The sequence below is a fragment of the Armigeres subalbatus genome, chromosome 3 (assembly GCF_024139115.2).
Source record: "Armigeres subalbatus isolate Guangzhou_Male chromosome 3, GZ_Asu_2, whole genome shotgun sequence".
In the NCBI taxonomy this organism is placed as follows: domain Eukaryota; kingdom Metazoa; phylum Arthropoda; class Insecta; order Diptera; family Culicidae; genus Armigeres; species Armigeres subalbatus.
The window spans coordinates 26,992,864-27,009,539 of NC_085141.1; the positions used below are offsets into that span (position 1 = coordinate 26,992,864).

General features: G+C 43.1%; 2 protein-coding genes across 2 annotated transcripts; both read left to right on the forward strand.

The window, feature by feature from the left end:
- The first annotated feature begins 374 nt into the window (after positions 1-374).
- Positions 375-1,950, forward strand: LOC134221540 (uncharacterized). Its single transcript, XM_062700733.1, has 2 exons — positions 375-1,215; positions 1,310-1,950. Exons 1-2 carry the CDS (start codon positions 375-377, stop codon positions 1,948-1,950), a joined length of 1,482 nt encoding a protein of 493 aa, XP_062556717.1.
- A 353-nt stretch (positions 1,951-2,303) lies between these two features.
- On the forward strand, positions 2,304-3,130 carry LOC134221541 (uncharacterized). Its single transcript, XM_062700734.1, has 2 exons — positions 2,304-2,487; positions 2,562-3,130. The coding sequence occupies exons 1-2, from the start codon at positions 2,304-2,306 to the stop codon at positions 3,128-3,130; spliced, it is 753 nt and encodes a 250-aa protein (XP_062556718.1).
- Positions 3,131-16,676: the final 13,546 nt, after the last annotated feature.

The window sequence follows — 16,676 nt, forward strand, 5'->3', positions numbered from 1 at the left end:
TTGCTTCGAGTCCAACTGCCAGCGTTAGCACCGTGATGTCGTCGCAACAAGTGTTTAGAAAACAAGTGTTATTATCAACAGCGATTGTAGAAGTGCAATCCAGTTTCCTATCTGAAGGTTTGGTTCGCCAGCTGCAGTTGCAAGGAAAACAAGTCCATGCTCCGATAATCGGAATCAGCGGAGAAAAACGTGTCGTGACGAATCAATTTTCAGCATGAGTGAAATCAACGCAGCAAAAAGCATCATGGACTCTCGATTTCCTAGTTGTTCCACAAGTAACCGGTTGCCTACCAGTTCTGAATATTTCGAACTGGAACTTTCCTCCAGATGCGAGCCTAGCGGACCCCAGATTCAACCTTCCTGCAAGGGTGGACATGCTCATCGGAGCTGAGCTGTTTTTTGAGCTGCTATTGACGGAACGTGTGATGTTGAAAGATTGCTATGCTACACTGTGGAACACTAAGCTGGGATGGATAGTAACCGGAGCTTTTGACTATGCACATCGAACGACCACTCTAGCCAATGTTGCTTGTATCGAATCCTCGGAATCAAACCTGGACAAAATGGTGCAACGATTTTGGGATCAGGAAGAAACCGCAAATCCAGCGAATGTAAACGCGGAAGATCAGCAATGTTTGGATCACTTTGCTAGGACTCATCGACGCGAAGAAGGACGCTTTGTAGTACGACTACCGTTCCGAGAGAATTTGGATCAGCTTGGCGAGTCACGTAACATGGCGGAAATAAGGTTTTATCAGTTGGAGAAAAGGCTGAAGGCGAATGGCAACTTGAAAATGCAGTATTCCGCCTTCATGAACGAGTATATGCGTCTCGGACATTGTGTGAAAGTCGAAGATTTCGGTAGCCCGGGGTTTTACTTACCACACCACGCCATCTTAAAACCATCGAGCTCAACTACCAAACTGCGTGTGGTATTTGACGCATCGTCACGGTCAGATACCAACGTCTCATTGAACGATGTACTGATGAAAGGACCTACGATCCAGGATACCCTAGCATCAATAGTACTACGTGCCCGGAAGTACAAGTTCCTATTCTCCGCAGATGTGATCAAAATGTTTCGGCAGATTCGTGTTGATGACAAGGATACATGCTATCTTAGGGTGCTTTACAGGGAAGACCCGCAAGCAAAGTTGGATGTTTTCGAATTGAAGACAGTGACATACGGCACGTCATGTGCTCCATTTTGCGCAAGTGAGCTCTAGTGAGCCTCCTGTCAACTACACGAAGCGAATAGTTTTGTCGGAAACCGCTAAAATTTTTGATCCCCTTGGTCTATTGGAGCCAGTGACTATTTTAGCAAAGCTATTCATTCAACAGTTGTGGTCGTTGGAGTTGCCTTGGGACGAGCCACTTCCGACTGAGCTTGAGGCTGATTGGCGGCGCTTCAAGAACCAATTAAAGCAAATCAATGAGATTAAGATCGTACGTTGTGTGGTGGCAGAGGATGCCGAAACTTTCGAAGTACACGGGTTTTCGGATGCAAGCAAGAAAGCCTACGGGGCTTGTGTATACCTAAGAAGTTTGAGGAGTGATGGTACGTCTGTCATGCATCTGATCAGCAGCAAAACTCGAGTTTCGCCGTTACCCACGAAGCCAGGGAGCAAGAAGTCAAGAAGGCCCTATACTGCACCGAGAGCTGAACTTTGCGGTGCTCTACTGTTGTCAAGATTGGTAACGAATGTGTTGAAGGCTATAGATATGAAGATCGATAAGGTGCTCCTCTGGTGTGATTCACAAATCGTCTTGTGTTGGCTTAAAAGAACTCCTGACAGTCTGGAGCTTTTCGTCGGTAGCAGAGTTCGGGAAATCCATCTTTTGACTAATGCGTACGAGTGGCGTTACGTCAATACGAATGACAATCCCGCTGATTTGGCTTCAACACCGTTGGAGCTGCAGTATTCACACTCTAGTGGTACGGCCCAGTGATGCTACAAGGAAGATATTTATGTGCCACCAGAATCTATCCCATTCGAAGACGAAGCTTCACAGTCACAGGATATCCAAACGTGCCAAATAGTCGTACATTTCGAGCCATTCGAGCTTTTGACAAGATACAGTAACTTTAGGAAACTGCAAAGGATCGTGGCTTATTTGTATCGTTTCGTGAATAATTGCCGGAGTAAGAAGGAGAATCGAGCAACTGGATCACTGAAGGTTCCGGAACTGCGGAGTGCTACGGCAAAGATTATTCTAAATGTTCAACGAAATGTATTTGCTGATGAATTCCATATGTTAGCAAATGACAAGCTTAAGAAAAGTAAGTTATCGACGTTGATGGCATGCTGCGGGTGGGCGGCCGCCTGAAACATGCGCAGATTCCGTTCCATCAGAAACATCCATTACTGCTGCCCTCTGGTCATCATGTCACACGGAATTTGATTGAGTCACTGCATAGGGAACACCTGCACGTTGGGCAACAAGGATTACTAGCCATCGTAAGGCAGAGATACTGGCCAATCAGAGGTAAGAGCGTTGTACGACAAGTGGTGAATGGATGTGTGAGATGCTTCCGTATGAAACCACCGGAAACTAAACAGTTTATGGGAAATTTGTGCCGGAATACCGTGTTGTTCCTGCTCCAGTGTTTGCCCGAACAGGACTTGATTATGCGGGGCCTATTTACATCAAGAAAGGTCGTCGTCAAGCTCGTGTAAAGGCATATATTGCGGTTTTTATTTGTATGGCCACTAAGGCTATACACCTGGATGTAGCAACGGACTTTACAGCGGAAGCGTTCTTGGCAGTTCTCCAGCGATTTGTCGGAAGGAGGGGTACACCAGAGCAACTACACTCTGATAATGCTACAAATTTTCGTGGAGCTCAGTCGGAGTTAGCAGAACTGTATGAGCTTTTCAAGAATCAGCAAACTAACCAGTTTTGTGAAGCAAAGGAAATACAATGGTCCTTCATTCCGCCTCGTTCTCCAAATTTTGGTGGGATCTGGGAGGCTGGAGTGAAGGCAGCCAAATCATTGCTGAAGAAGGCGCTGTGTGAAACGTCATTGACCTATGAAGAGCTGACAACGGTGGTTGTCCACATTGAAGCAGTACTCAATTCGAGACCAATCACACAAATGACGACTGAACCGAACGATTTGTCAGCGTAGACCCAAGTGCACTTTTTAGTGGGTCGCGAGCTGACGGCTCCTCCCGCACCGAACTACGAAGAAAGCCATGTTACGTTGTTATAACCGTTATATCCCGTTGGCAGTATCTTCGAAGGCAAAAACAAGTGTTCTGGACAAGTTGGTCATCGGAATACTTGAACGAGTTGCAGCCTAGCAGCCCAGCGGTAAGTGGTATAAAAAACACTGACAATCAATCATGGAATGCTGGTAGTTCTACGAGAGGAGATTGACATTGCTCCTCAGTAATGGAAGATGGGACGGATTACGTAGATACACCATGGCTCCGACAACATCGTTCGAGTTGTTACCGTTCGTACAGCGAATGGAGAAGTGAAGCGAGCGGTCAGTAAGATTGTTACCCGTTGAAGACGCCCCTCTCGGAGGAGAGGAGTGGAGAAATATCTTCTATATATTTGGTATGGGAAGAATTCATTGATTCAAAAACCATTTCTTAAATATCGAAACTGATTTTTTTCAAATTTTCAAAAATGTAAAGATCATGAGCCTCTTTAATAAAAATTATCAGTCCATTTGATAATGCATGTTGACGTGTTGATTAAAATCGTATACTCTAGGAAATTCTTGGATGACCTGAAACGGAACAGTTGAGGAACCCCGGGGTAAGTAGGACCTAGAAAAACGCTAGTTTAGCAAAATTGTTATCGCATACTTCGAAAACAGAGCATTTCAGAACATTAACCACATATACATCATTATATGCTTCCGTTGTTGAAATGTAGACGTGTGGGAAGCCATTTATTCAATTACAAAAATATTGGTAGTGAAGGAAATAAGTTCACGTGTAGAACACCTTTCTAGAACATCTAGTACTCACTAGACCAGTATTTTCACATTCCCCGGGGTACCTTATACAAGGTGTATTTAACTTGATTCCATGGATTAGAAAGAGCTTGAACCATTATTAAAAAGAGACAACAACGCTTTTGTCACACATGTAGACCTAAAAGCCTAAACTCCGGGGAATTCTTGGGTGACCTGAAAGGAACAGTTATTGAAGGCGTGTTCAATTTGGTTGAATACATAAAATAGGGCATGAAATATTTTTCAAAAGAGATACCATCCTTTCGAACGCCTGTAGACCTTAAGGCTTATAATCCAGGGAGTTCTTGAATGATCTGAAACGGAACAGTTATTGAATGCATATCCAAATTGATTCTACGGATTAGAAAAGGCATGGACCATTTTTAAAAATAGATAATAGATCTTATGTTACGCAAGTAGAGCTTAAGGCCTTTGTTACGCATGTAGACTCCAGGAAATTATTGGATGACCTGGAATGAAATAATTGTTAATTACGGGGAAGGGTCGTTTGGTCGAATACCGTTCGGCAGAAGGCCACTAGGCCGAAAGTTGTTTGGCCGAATATATGATTTGGCCGAAAGGGTCATTTGGCAGAAAGGGTCATTTGGTCGAAAGGGTCATTTGAACGAAAGGGTTATTTGGCCGAATAAATCATTTGAAAAGTGAGAAATAGGGAGACGTCTCACTTCTTACTACTTATTTACCACTTGCAACAGTAAAAAGTGAGTGGTGAGACGTCTCACTATTCACTTCTCTCATCTCATTTTTCACAGTGAGAAGTGAGAAATTAGGAATGAGATGTGAGACGTCTCAATTCTTACTCCTAATTCTCACCTCTCGCTGTAAAAAGTGAGAAGTGCGAAGTGAGTAGTGAAGAAACGTCTCACTTCGCGCTTATCACTTTTTACAGTGAGAAGTGAGAAATGAGGAGTGAGAAGTGAGAGGTCTCAATACTCACTTCTAATTTCGCACTGCTCATAGTAAAAGTGAATAGTGAGAATTAAGGAGTGAGACGTCTCCCTACTTACCTTTCACAGTGAGAAGTGAGAAAATAAAAGTAAGAAGTGAGACGTCTCACTTTGTCACTCCTTATTCCTTACTGTAAAAAGTGAGACTGTAAAAAGTGAGCAGCGTGAAGTGAATAGTGAGACGTCTAAATGATTTATTCTGCCAAATGTCCTATTCGACCAAATGTCCTATTCGGTCAAAGGTCCTATTCAGCCAAATATCCTATTCGGGCAAATGACCCTTTTGGTCAAATTACCAATTCAGCTAAATTACCAATTCGGCCAAATGCATATTCGACCAAATGACCTATTCGGCCGGATGACCCTTTCGGCCAAATGATTTTCTGCCAGATGGGTTTTGGCCAGATGAGTTTCGGCCTAATGGTTTGTTCGGCCAAATGGCTTTCGGCCGAATGGGAGCCTTCCCCCCTTCTGGATATCAATTATGTTGAAAAATCGTCATGTGACGTAAAAAGGAGGAAGTAAAACGAAGTGATGTATAAAAAACCATGATTAATCCATCCAGTGTTGGTGCCTTTCTCGTGCAAAAAAAAATGAGTGAGTGTTTTTTAGCATTTTTTGCGCATAGAAAATAGTATTTTGGCCATAACTTCTAATCCCATAGTCCGATCTGGCCAATTTTCAATAGCAAACAATGGGACAGGATTCCCCGTCGAATGGAATTAGAATTTTGAATTTTGCGTGTAATTCGACAAATGCTAAGTTCCAAAACGTGTGTCTACAAAATTTTGTACACATACATACATACACACACACATACATACATACACAGGGCTGCGAAATGGTGAGTTGACATCTGGGAAGGAGCGACCTACACAGCTCTGGTCCTCACAAGTTCCAATCTCACGCTTCCACGGGTCTTCCGATGACAATTGACCGCCAGCTAAGGGCTGCGTACTTAGCTGGTAGTGCAGCCTGGGCACTGTTGTCCTTCTGACATCAGCTAGAGTGAGTGGGTGCGACCAACGGGACCATCGTCCCTAACCCCTAATCCCAAGGCGTTAAGCGACCCGTGCCGAGGGGATGCATGGCCAGGGGGGTGAAATAATGAGCTAGGACTTTAACGGAGCCTGTTGGGTACCTGGGCACCCTCCACAGTAATTGTCCCTTACCGCGTCATGCTAGGCTCTGGCGTGGTGGACCTCTTTTCCCGAGCAACTCGTGGGACCAAAATGGAAAACCAAGTCAATTCTTCAATTAGTGGTAGTAGTGTAGGCGACAACCCCTTCGCAAGAGGTGGGTTGTTCAGGTCTCCGCCTAGGAGGCCAGAGGCAATAGTCGGCAGCTCAGTGCGCAGCGCCAGCGTGGGTCACTTAACCATCTCCCAGGTTCCGCCGGTAGAGGTTATAGACGGCTCATGGGTTGTGGAGGCGAAGAACCGCAAACGCGATGGGCCTTCGAGGTGGCGACGGAACAGCTGGACGCCATCATCGACTTTGCGTCATCGAAGCATAATATCAGTAAGGAACTCAAGAGGAGCTTGCTGTAACTTCGAAAGTCGATGCTGGACGCCAAGCTGGAGAGGGCGGTCGGGACGGCCAAGTGTAAACCCGTGAAATCCGTGGAGTCGAGGTCTACCCAGACTGAGGCCCAAGGATTCGCGGACTCGGGCAAGGTCGAATCGACCGAAGGCGTGCCAGCAAAGACGGTGGTACCAAAGTCTACCCAGACTGAGGCTCAAGTATTTGCGGGTACGTCGGGGGTGACTGCTCCAACGGAGCAGACACAAAAACGGGGGAGACAGTCTCCAGGGGATGAGCTCCCTGGGAGCCGCTCCAAAACGCGGAGGGTTACTACCCCGAACAAGGGTAGTGGGGCTGGGAAGCTGAACCCCGGCCAGGTACCTCCAAAACCGGGGGAGGAAGGACCTGGAAAGGTCCGTCCACTCAGGAAAGACGGTGGTAAGGGGTTACGGCAGGCTGAAAGTTCTCAGCCGCACCAGACCAGGGAAATAGAGGGGGGTGACGCCTCCTGGACCCTGGTCAAGAACAAGAGGAAACCGAAGACGTCAAGGGCAGAAAAGAAGGCCCAGGCGAATGAGGGTAGCAAGAAGTCTAGGGTAGGCGCCAATCGCTCCAGGGGCGATGCCCTAGTCATCACGGCGGACGAGGCTAAGTACTAAGGCGATGAGGAGTGACGTCAAGCTCGATGATCTCGGCGCCGACGTACGTCGAATAAGACGCCCACCGCAGCCGTTCGGCTACGGAAAGGTCCGGCAGGGACGCAGGTAGCATTGGTTCAGCTATCTGCAGCGGACGCCTGCAAGGTAGTCAAGTTAGGGAGCGTAAAGGTGGGATGGTCCGTGTGCCCTGTGTGCATATACGAGCAACCCGAAGTTTGCTTCAAGTGCCTGGAACCGGGGCACAAGCAATGGGACTGTAAAGGCCCTGACAGAAGCAATCTCTGCCGACGCTGCGGATTGGAGGGACATTAGGCACAATGCTGCACGAACCCTCCCAATTGTTTGACTTGTTCCAGCAAAGCTGTGAACAGCAAGCACCCCATGAGGGGTTCGATGTGCCCGGCGTTTAAGTGTGCTGCAAAATCATGTGCAGGTAACGCAGCTGGCTTGCTCGGCCTCGCCCGAGTGTTTGGTGTGCGCAGGTTTAGATGAAACGGCGGAACACGTGTTGTCCGTGTGCTCACGTTTTCGCGCAATGCGTGACCACATGCTTGCCACATGTGGTCTGGACACTACCCTGGACAACCTAGTTCGGAGGATGTGTAAAGATGAAGTTGGCTGGAACGCCGTTTTATCGGCTATCGCCCAAATCGTCTCGGAGCTACACAGAAGGTGGCGCGTGGACTCAAGGATGGTTAGTTCAGGTGCAAATAAGAGGTGGTCCAAGGGATCGAAGTCGGCTTCATGGGTCATACCGGTGGTCATGCTCTGTGGTCGAACTCGATCCTTTTATCGAACAAGTGGCCGCGCGAAGAACAACATGGTATCGTCGCTTTCGCGGCGTTGGTCAACCGGGCGGGTTCCGAGCCCGAGGAAGGGAAGGGGTCCTCGTCAAGGCTGGGGCAGGCGTAGACACCGCGTCGGCTAGTCCCTCTGTGTGCTGGCGAATAGGCCCTATCGCAAAAAGGTCAATTTGGGGTGCACGCGGCATCATCATTCTTGATACCAGTCGTGCAGAGGGAGGCAGGCGCGAAGTCGACCCTTCCCACCTTCCGAGGACATAGAGCGTGGTAAGGCCCCCTGGAAAGCCGGCAACGCGCTGGCACGATACCATGGTGTTCTTCTAAAAAAGCGAGTAACGATGTTCGGTGCTGCAAGGACACGCAGCTAACCTCGAGGGTGCGTTGTGCACTGGCCCCCCTTTGAAGCATTACTTTCTGGTTGTACCGAAGGGACTATGGGCTTGGCGGCAATGGAAACGGTTTAGCGGGTCGGGATGTAGTCCTGCCTCCCTCGGTGATCCCTAACCCCGCACTTCCTGGTCAACCCAGGATGTCTGTACGATACTGGACCGTCATGCCCCCAAAGGGTTAAAACCAGGATTTGCTGCGGCGACTACAATCGGACCGTACGGAGAAGGAAGAGACCAAAACAAATTGCGGCTATTGTCCATCACAGTCGTCGTCGAGTCCAGCGTATATGGCTGGATACTGTCTGGTTTTCTATCCACTGTATACCGCGACGATCACGAGGACCGAGAGAAATTGGAGCGTGAGATAGATTAGCCGAAGCCATCGCATCGCTGAGCCCAGGTAATCCAGTAGAGAAACTCTACACGTCTGCGCTGAGCTGACCGCAGGTCAACCGATGACTGAAGAGCAGCTGGTAGTTCCAACCGAATCGCCGACGGTACAACACCGATCCACCCTCCGTTATTTTGTGTTATTAGAGTAGTTGTAAATGTAGTGTCGAATAAATGTAGTTAAAGTTTAATGTATCGTAGAAAATAAATGTAGTTTCTCGTGGAAATTGTGCCTCTGTAAAACAGTGTGTTGTGTTGTGTCTGGAAAAGAAATCTCCAGGAATCAAGGCCTCTCCAAGTCCCAATCCCAGGAAGGAATCAAGCAACTTAGGAGGGACAAAAATTGAAGATTCCGTACGTGCTCTACCCGCCCGTCACCAACCCCGCAAACAACAGCAACCAGCCGGTCCCATCAGTGTTGGAGTCGGCAGCCAAATTTAGTCCACTGATCGAAGGAAGGTAAGGGTCGACTACCAAACAATGTCTGTTAAGCAGATTCCCTCTCCATTGCTTAGGAAAAAAAAAAACATACACACATACTCACATCACCTCAATTCGTCAAGCTGAGTCGATTGGTATATAACACTATGGGTCTCCGAGCCTTCTATCAAAAGTTTGTTTTTGGTGTAATCTTATAGTCTTTACGTATACTTAGTATACGATAAAGGCAAAAAGTGCCGTAGAAAGAGCTAAGTCCTATTCTGCCGTTATACGCATAACTCTCCCATGTATATAGGGAGTCCCAGCAAACATGAGACAAATATGCGTATGACGACAGCATTCTTCTAATGAAAATGGAGTACATATTCTGGAAAATAATCGTGGCATAAGTATTTATAAAGCCGGTTGAAAAGGAAACAAAGTCAGGACAAATTTTAGACGCGAATTTGTCTATCCAATTATCAGAATATTCTAAGATATATTGTTAGTTTTGACTACTTGGCCTGGAAATCGAAAGTAAGCATAATTTTAGTAGGAGCTTCAATATATGAAGATTTACAACAATAAATGAGCTCTACTACAGCAAAATAAGCTAGGGTTTGAGCCATATACACTATTCTATATGGTCGAACACCGGCACTTTCCTATGATGTTCCATGCATTTTCACAAGCGAGTATATAGTACCATCAAAATACCAGCAATTCATGTTTGGATCATTATATTTAACGAAGATTCTGATTACCTTTGGATGCTCAATGACACAATGAAGGACTACTTGACGGCCACCCTTTCTCTGTGATTACTTCCGAGTAATTTTGCGCAATAAAATTCATTCACGTTTTCCCATCTTTCCGAGAATTTAAGAATGCTTTCATTGAGTCACGAAAAAACGTGCAAAACTTCGCACGAACCAATAGGAAAAAACAGACCGGTGCTGCCCGAAGCCGGATTTTCTCTACCTTACTTTACGTCCGTGTTTACTTACTTCATCCTGGAGCGGTCGTCATCGTCGTCCTCGTCGGACGGTTGGGAGTATCCCCAAGGGGCAATGACAATAAAACTAAACTTATAATGCAATGAAACGGCCAACCAGGAGGATGCTTACACGCTATTACTTTTATGAATCAGCAGGGATAGAAGCGTTCGTGAAAGGAAATCCGCACAAAGCAACGAAAACGTCATTGGGAATGAATCAAGGTGATATACACTGAGTATAATGCGATTATACCGAGCTTATTTATTATTCTATTCGCATGTTGTCTTTAGGAATAATGTTGGAATGGATGATGATGATGATGCCTAACATTTTGTAGCTTTTTTTCTGTTAGAGAAGCTTCAGATGCAAATGTATGCTGATTGTGAGAGCAGCTAGACAGTAGGAGCAGAAGTACCTACAAGAACGCTAGAAGCAATTTTATCCTATAAAACGGTTGTGATCTACATCATTCATCCATAGTCACCGAGATTTCACTAAGCCTAGGATCGTCATCTATAATGTCAAAGTAACTGTTTTGGTCGCATGTTTCTAAGCATGTTGGATAACTGTGATGGAAAACGTTAAAATATGCACATCAATGTTATATGCCCCCGTTAAATGTAACATGTTAGACACACGATTTGTAGCATTGTTTGCTATCAATTATTTATGCAGCTACTAGTTAAACCAAAACAGAATCTCTTTCCAAATTTCTCTGCATCTCATTGAAAGGTCTAAATAGTAATTTTAGAATTGGTTTACATTGGATACTATTCTTCAAACTATAATCGAATAATACTGTCTTTGAAAAAGACAAACTCGCATACTGATGATGTTTGCGACTTGAAACTAATTTGGGTGGGACTTTTTCCACTTACATTGGCCGCAGAGTGGTTAAGCAATTAAATGCAGTTTTTGGTGATGTGCATAAAAAATAACGATCGTCATTCGTTCCACCAGGATAATAAACTCAAGTTTGTTTTATTGGTTTACAGTCGGTTGCTTGACTGCAGCACATAACCATCCGAACTGTCTTTATGAGTGCTTTCACTTCCTAGTCAAATCATTTGCATTATGGAAGAGTCTTTTGGAACTTCAGGAAAGATAATAAAATTTCGGGAGATGGATGAGTTGCAGAACTTTAATTAGGAAATGTCAAAATGCACCACTGAAACAATCACAACTGAAGATATTTTAAGATTTCTTATATTATCTGTAAATGGTTTTCAGGAAGACATATCAAAGCTCGATATTTTATAAATGACCCGAATCGGTTTATGTTATCCAATCAGTATTAAAACTGATTGTCCAATTGCTTGACAGTTACTACTTGCCAGTTGCCAGAATCATAAAATCAAAATTTATATTCAAGAATTAATAAAACAACTATTCATTTAACCCGATCACATACGACATACAGATCCGTGAGCTGCTGCTATTTTGGTGTTGATAAAACTTGTAGCTCATAATTAAGCATTTGTGTATGCACTTAGTGGAAAACAAAATTGTGGGAGTTCAAAGTTCTTAAATCAATTATAAAACAAAATGCTACATTGAAATGTAGTTTTATTCAAGATACAAACTTTAACTATGTATACATGAACACAGGTACTTCAATTCCATACCCGTCTCAATCGAATAACAATTTTCTGTACCATTCAGCGAGATCCAAATCTCTCGAGAGATACAAATCCCTCTTATCGTAGTACAGCTACCCACCTTTCAATACTATGCTGCATGTCTAGCATCCAAGGAAAACGGATTGAACTCGAGCAGATACAACATGAGCGCCATTATTCAACGCTGTTTGCAATACTATTCGCTGTCAAGACCAAGGCGCTCTATCGGACAGCGCATCCAAGCCAATAGATTGGCAAGGCTTGAACAGAGAAAACTTTTTCTTTCTCCGCAAAAGCTAGGAAAAAATCCCCAGTTGGATTGGAAAATTTATGGTTTTAAGGGCAGTTGTATTTCGCTGCCCCAAAAAATATTTTGCAACGTGAAACAATTTGGGTTTATAAAATTGATAGGTACGCCAAATTGTTTGAGATTTGTTCCTGTTTTAATGCAACATGATATCGTAACTAGGTCTCTGAGTTCATAAAAAAATATAAACTCATATGTTTAATTATTTCGAGATCAAAAATCGCATCTTTTGCTTACTATAGATTACAATCGTATTTGACTAATTATTCAACGATAGTGATCAATTATCATATGGAAAATATAATCCATTACTTTGAAATGTCTTTTGTCTACCATTAAAACAAGTCGAAATTCATCTGTAATCAAACTTATATCTTTTTCTGCTAATCACCATTATTCTATTTATCATATTTTCTTGGTTGTCAGACTTCGGGTAGAACAAGCGAAAGACCAAATTTGTTCGTAAGCTGATGGCTGAAATTAATTATCGTCCTCAACGGACAGATGGAACCAGCTGTGTTGCTGTTCTGACACTTTCTGAAACTTCAAACAGGTTTTGCTCCACATCTCAGTTGTTTGTCCTTTCAGAGACATTATTGCTCAAGTTTGTTTTCGCAGATGGAAACATTATAATGAAAATTTCTTGAATGGTTTGGTTTACTGGCGCTCAATAAAAAACTTTTTGAGGACGTAGATAAACGTGATTTAAAATTTAAAATTTAATTCATTATCAATGTACAACTTTTAAAGGGCTGTATTTGTTATTTGTTTCAATGCCAAACTAAACGAATCTGAACCCAGATTGAAACCTAAATTTGAACAAACTTAAATAAATTTCAATCGAAAAACCAAATTCGATTCAAATTCAATGCAAATTCAAATTAAATTCAAATTAAATTCAAATCAAATCCATTCAAAATCCAATCCAGACTCAAACTAAATCAAATCTAAATATCATATCCGAATAAAATCTAGTTCCAATCAACATCCAATCTAAATTCAATCCAATTGAACTCCAATCTAAATCCAATCCAAATCCAATCCGAATCCTATCCAAATCCAATCCAAATCCAACCCAAATCCAATCCAAATCCAATCCAAACCAATCCAAACCAATCCAAACCAATCCAAACCAATCCAAACCAATCCAAACCAATCCAAACCAATCCAAACCAATCCAAACCAATCCAAACCAATCCAAACCAATCCAAACCAACCAAACCAATCCAAACCAATCCAAACCAATCCAAACCAATCCAAACCAATCCAAACCAATCCAAACCAATCCAAACCAATCCAAACCAATCCAAACCAATCCAAACCAACCAAACCAATCCAAACCAATCCAAACCAATCCAAACCAATCCAAACCAATCCAAACCAATCCAAACCAATCCAAACCAATCCAAACCAACCAAACCAATCCCAAACCAACCAAACCAATCCAAACCAATCCAAACCAACCAAACCAATCCAAACCAATCCAAACCAATCCAAACCAATCCAAACCAATCCAAACCAATCCAAACCAATCCAAACCAATCCAAACCAATCCAAACCAATCCAAACCAACCAAACCAATCCAAACCAACCAAACCAATCCAAACCAATCCAAACCAATCCAAACCAATCCAAACCAATCCAAACCAATCCAAACCAATCCAAACCAATCCAAACCAACCAAACCAATCCAAACCAATCCAAACCAACCAAACCAATCCAAACCAATCCAAACCAATCCAAACCAATCCAAACCAATCCAAACCAATCCAAACCAACCAAACCAATCCAAACCAATCCAAACCAATCCAAACCAATCCAAACCAATCCAAACCAATCCAAACCAGTCCAAACCAAACCAACCAAAACGCAATCCAAACCAATCCAAACCAATCCAAACCAACCAAACCAATCCAAACCAATCCAAACCAACCAAACCAATCCAAACCAACCAAACCAACCTAAACCAAACCAATCCAAACCAATCCAAACCAACCAATCCAAACCAACCAAACCAATCCAAACCAATCCAAACCAACCAAACCAATCCAAACCTAATCCAATCCAAACCAATCCAAACCAATCCAAACCAATCCAAACCAATCCAAACCAACCAAACCAATCCAAACCAACCAAACCAATCCAAACCAATCCAAACCAATCCAAACCAATCCAAACCAATCCAAACCAATCCAAACCAAACCAATCCAAACCAATCCAAACCAATCCAAACCAATCCAAACCAACCAAACCAACCAAACCAATCCAAACCAATCCAAACCAATCCAAACCAATCCAAACCAATCCAAACCAATCCAAACCAATCCAAACCAACCAAACCAATCCAAACCAATCCAAACCAATCCAACCAACCAAACCAATCCAAACCAACCAAACCTCCAAACCAATCCAAACCAATCCAAACCAATCCAAACCAACCAAACCAATAATCCAAACCAATCCAAACCAACCAAACCAATCCAAACCAATCCAAACCAACCAAACCAATCCAAACCAATCCAAACCAATCCAAACCAATCCAAACCAATCCAAACCAATCCTGATCCAATCCAAACCAATCCTGATCCAATCCTGATCCAATCCAAACACAATCCAAACCAATCCAAACCAATCCAAACACAAACCAATCCAAACCAATCCAAACCAATCAAACCAATCCAAACCAATCCAATCCAAACCAATCCAAACCAATCCAAACCAATCCAAACCAATCGAACCAACCAAATCCAACCAATCCAATCCAAATCCAATCAAAATCCAATCCAAATCCAATCCAAATCCAATCCAAAACCAATCAAAATACAATCCAAATCCAATCCAAATCGAATCCAAATCCAATTCAAATTTAATCCTAATCCAATCCAAATCCAATCCATATCCAATCCAAAACCAATCAAAATCCAATCCAAATCCAATCCAAATCCAATCCAAATCCAATCCAAATCCAATCCAAATCCAATCCAAATCCAATCCAAATCCAATCAGAATCCAATCCAAATCCAATCCGAATCCAATCCTAATCCAATCCAAATCCAATCCAAATCCAATCCAAATCCAATCCAAATCCAATCCAAATCCAATCCAAATCCAATCCAAATCAAACCAAACCAATCCAAACCAACCAAACCAATCCAAACCAATCCAAACCAATCCAAATCCAACCAAACCAACCAAACCAATCCAAACCAATCCAAACCAATCCAAACCAATCCACATCCAATCCAAACCAACCAAACCAATCCAAACCAATCCAAACCAATCCACATCCAATCCAAACCAATCCAAACCAACCAAACCAACCAAACCAAACCAATCCAAACCAATCCAAACCAATCCAAACCAACCAAACCAATCCAAACCAACCAAACCAATCCAAACCAATCCAAACCAATCCAAACCAACCAAACCAATCCAAACCAATCCAAACCAACCAAACCAATCCAAACCAATCCAAACCAATCCAAACCAATCCAAACCAACCAAACCAATCCAAACCAACCAAACCAATTCAAACCAATCCAAACACAACCAAACCAATCCAAACCAATCCAAACCAATCCAAACCAATCCAAACCAATCAGAACCAACCAAACCAATCCAAACCAATCCCAATCCAATCCAAACCAATCCAAACCAATCCAAACCAATCCAAACCAATCCAAACCAATCCAAACCAATCCAAACCAATCCAAACCAATCCAAACACAAAGCAACCAAACCAACTTAAACCAAACCCACATCCAAACCAATCCAATCCAAACCAATTTAAACCAACCCACATCCAAACCAATCCATTCCAACCAATCCAATCCAAACCAATCCAAAATCAATCCAAACCAATCCAAACCAATCCAAACCAATCCAAATTGAACCAAACCAACCAAACCAATCCAAACCAAACCAATCTAAGTCCAATCCAAACCAATCCAAACCAATCCAAACCAATCCAAACCAATCCAAACCAATCCAAACCAATCCAAACCAATCCAAACCAATCCAAACCAATCCAAACCAATCCAAACCAATCCAAACCAATCCAAACCAACCAAACCAATTCAAACCAATCCAAACCAACCAAACCAATTTAAACCAAACCAATCCAAACCAATCCAAACCAATCCAAACCAACCAAACCAACCAAACCAATCCAAACCAATCCAAACCAACCAAACCAACCAAACCTAATCCAATCCAAACCAATCCAAACCAATCCAAACCAATCCAAACCAATCCAAACCAATCCAAACCAACCAAACCAATCCAAACCAACCAAACCAATCCAAACCAATCCAAACCAATCCAAACCAAACCAATCCAAACCAATCCAAACCAACCAAACCAACCAAACCAATCCAAACCAACCAAACCAATCCAAACCAACCAAACCAATCCAAACCAACCAAACCAATCCAAACCAACCAAACCAATCCAAACCAATCCAAACCAATTCAAATCCTCCAAACCAATCCAAACCAATCCAAACCAATCCAAACCAATCCAAACCAATAACCAAACCAATCCAAACCAATCCAAACCAATCCAAACCAATCCAAACCAATCCAAACCAATCCAAACCAATCCAAACCAATCCAAACCAATCCAAACC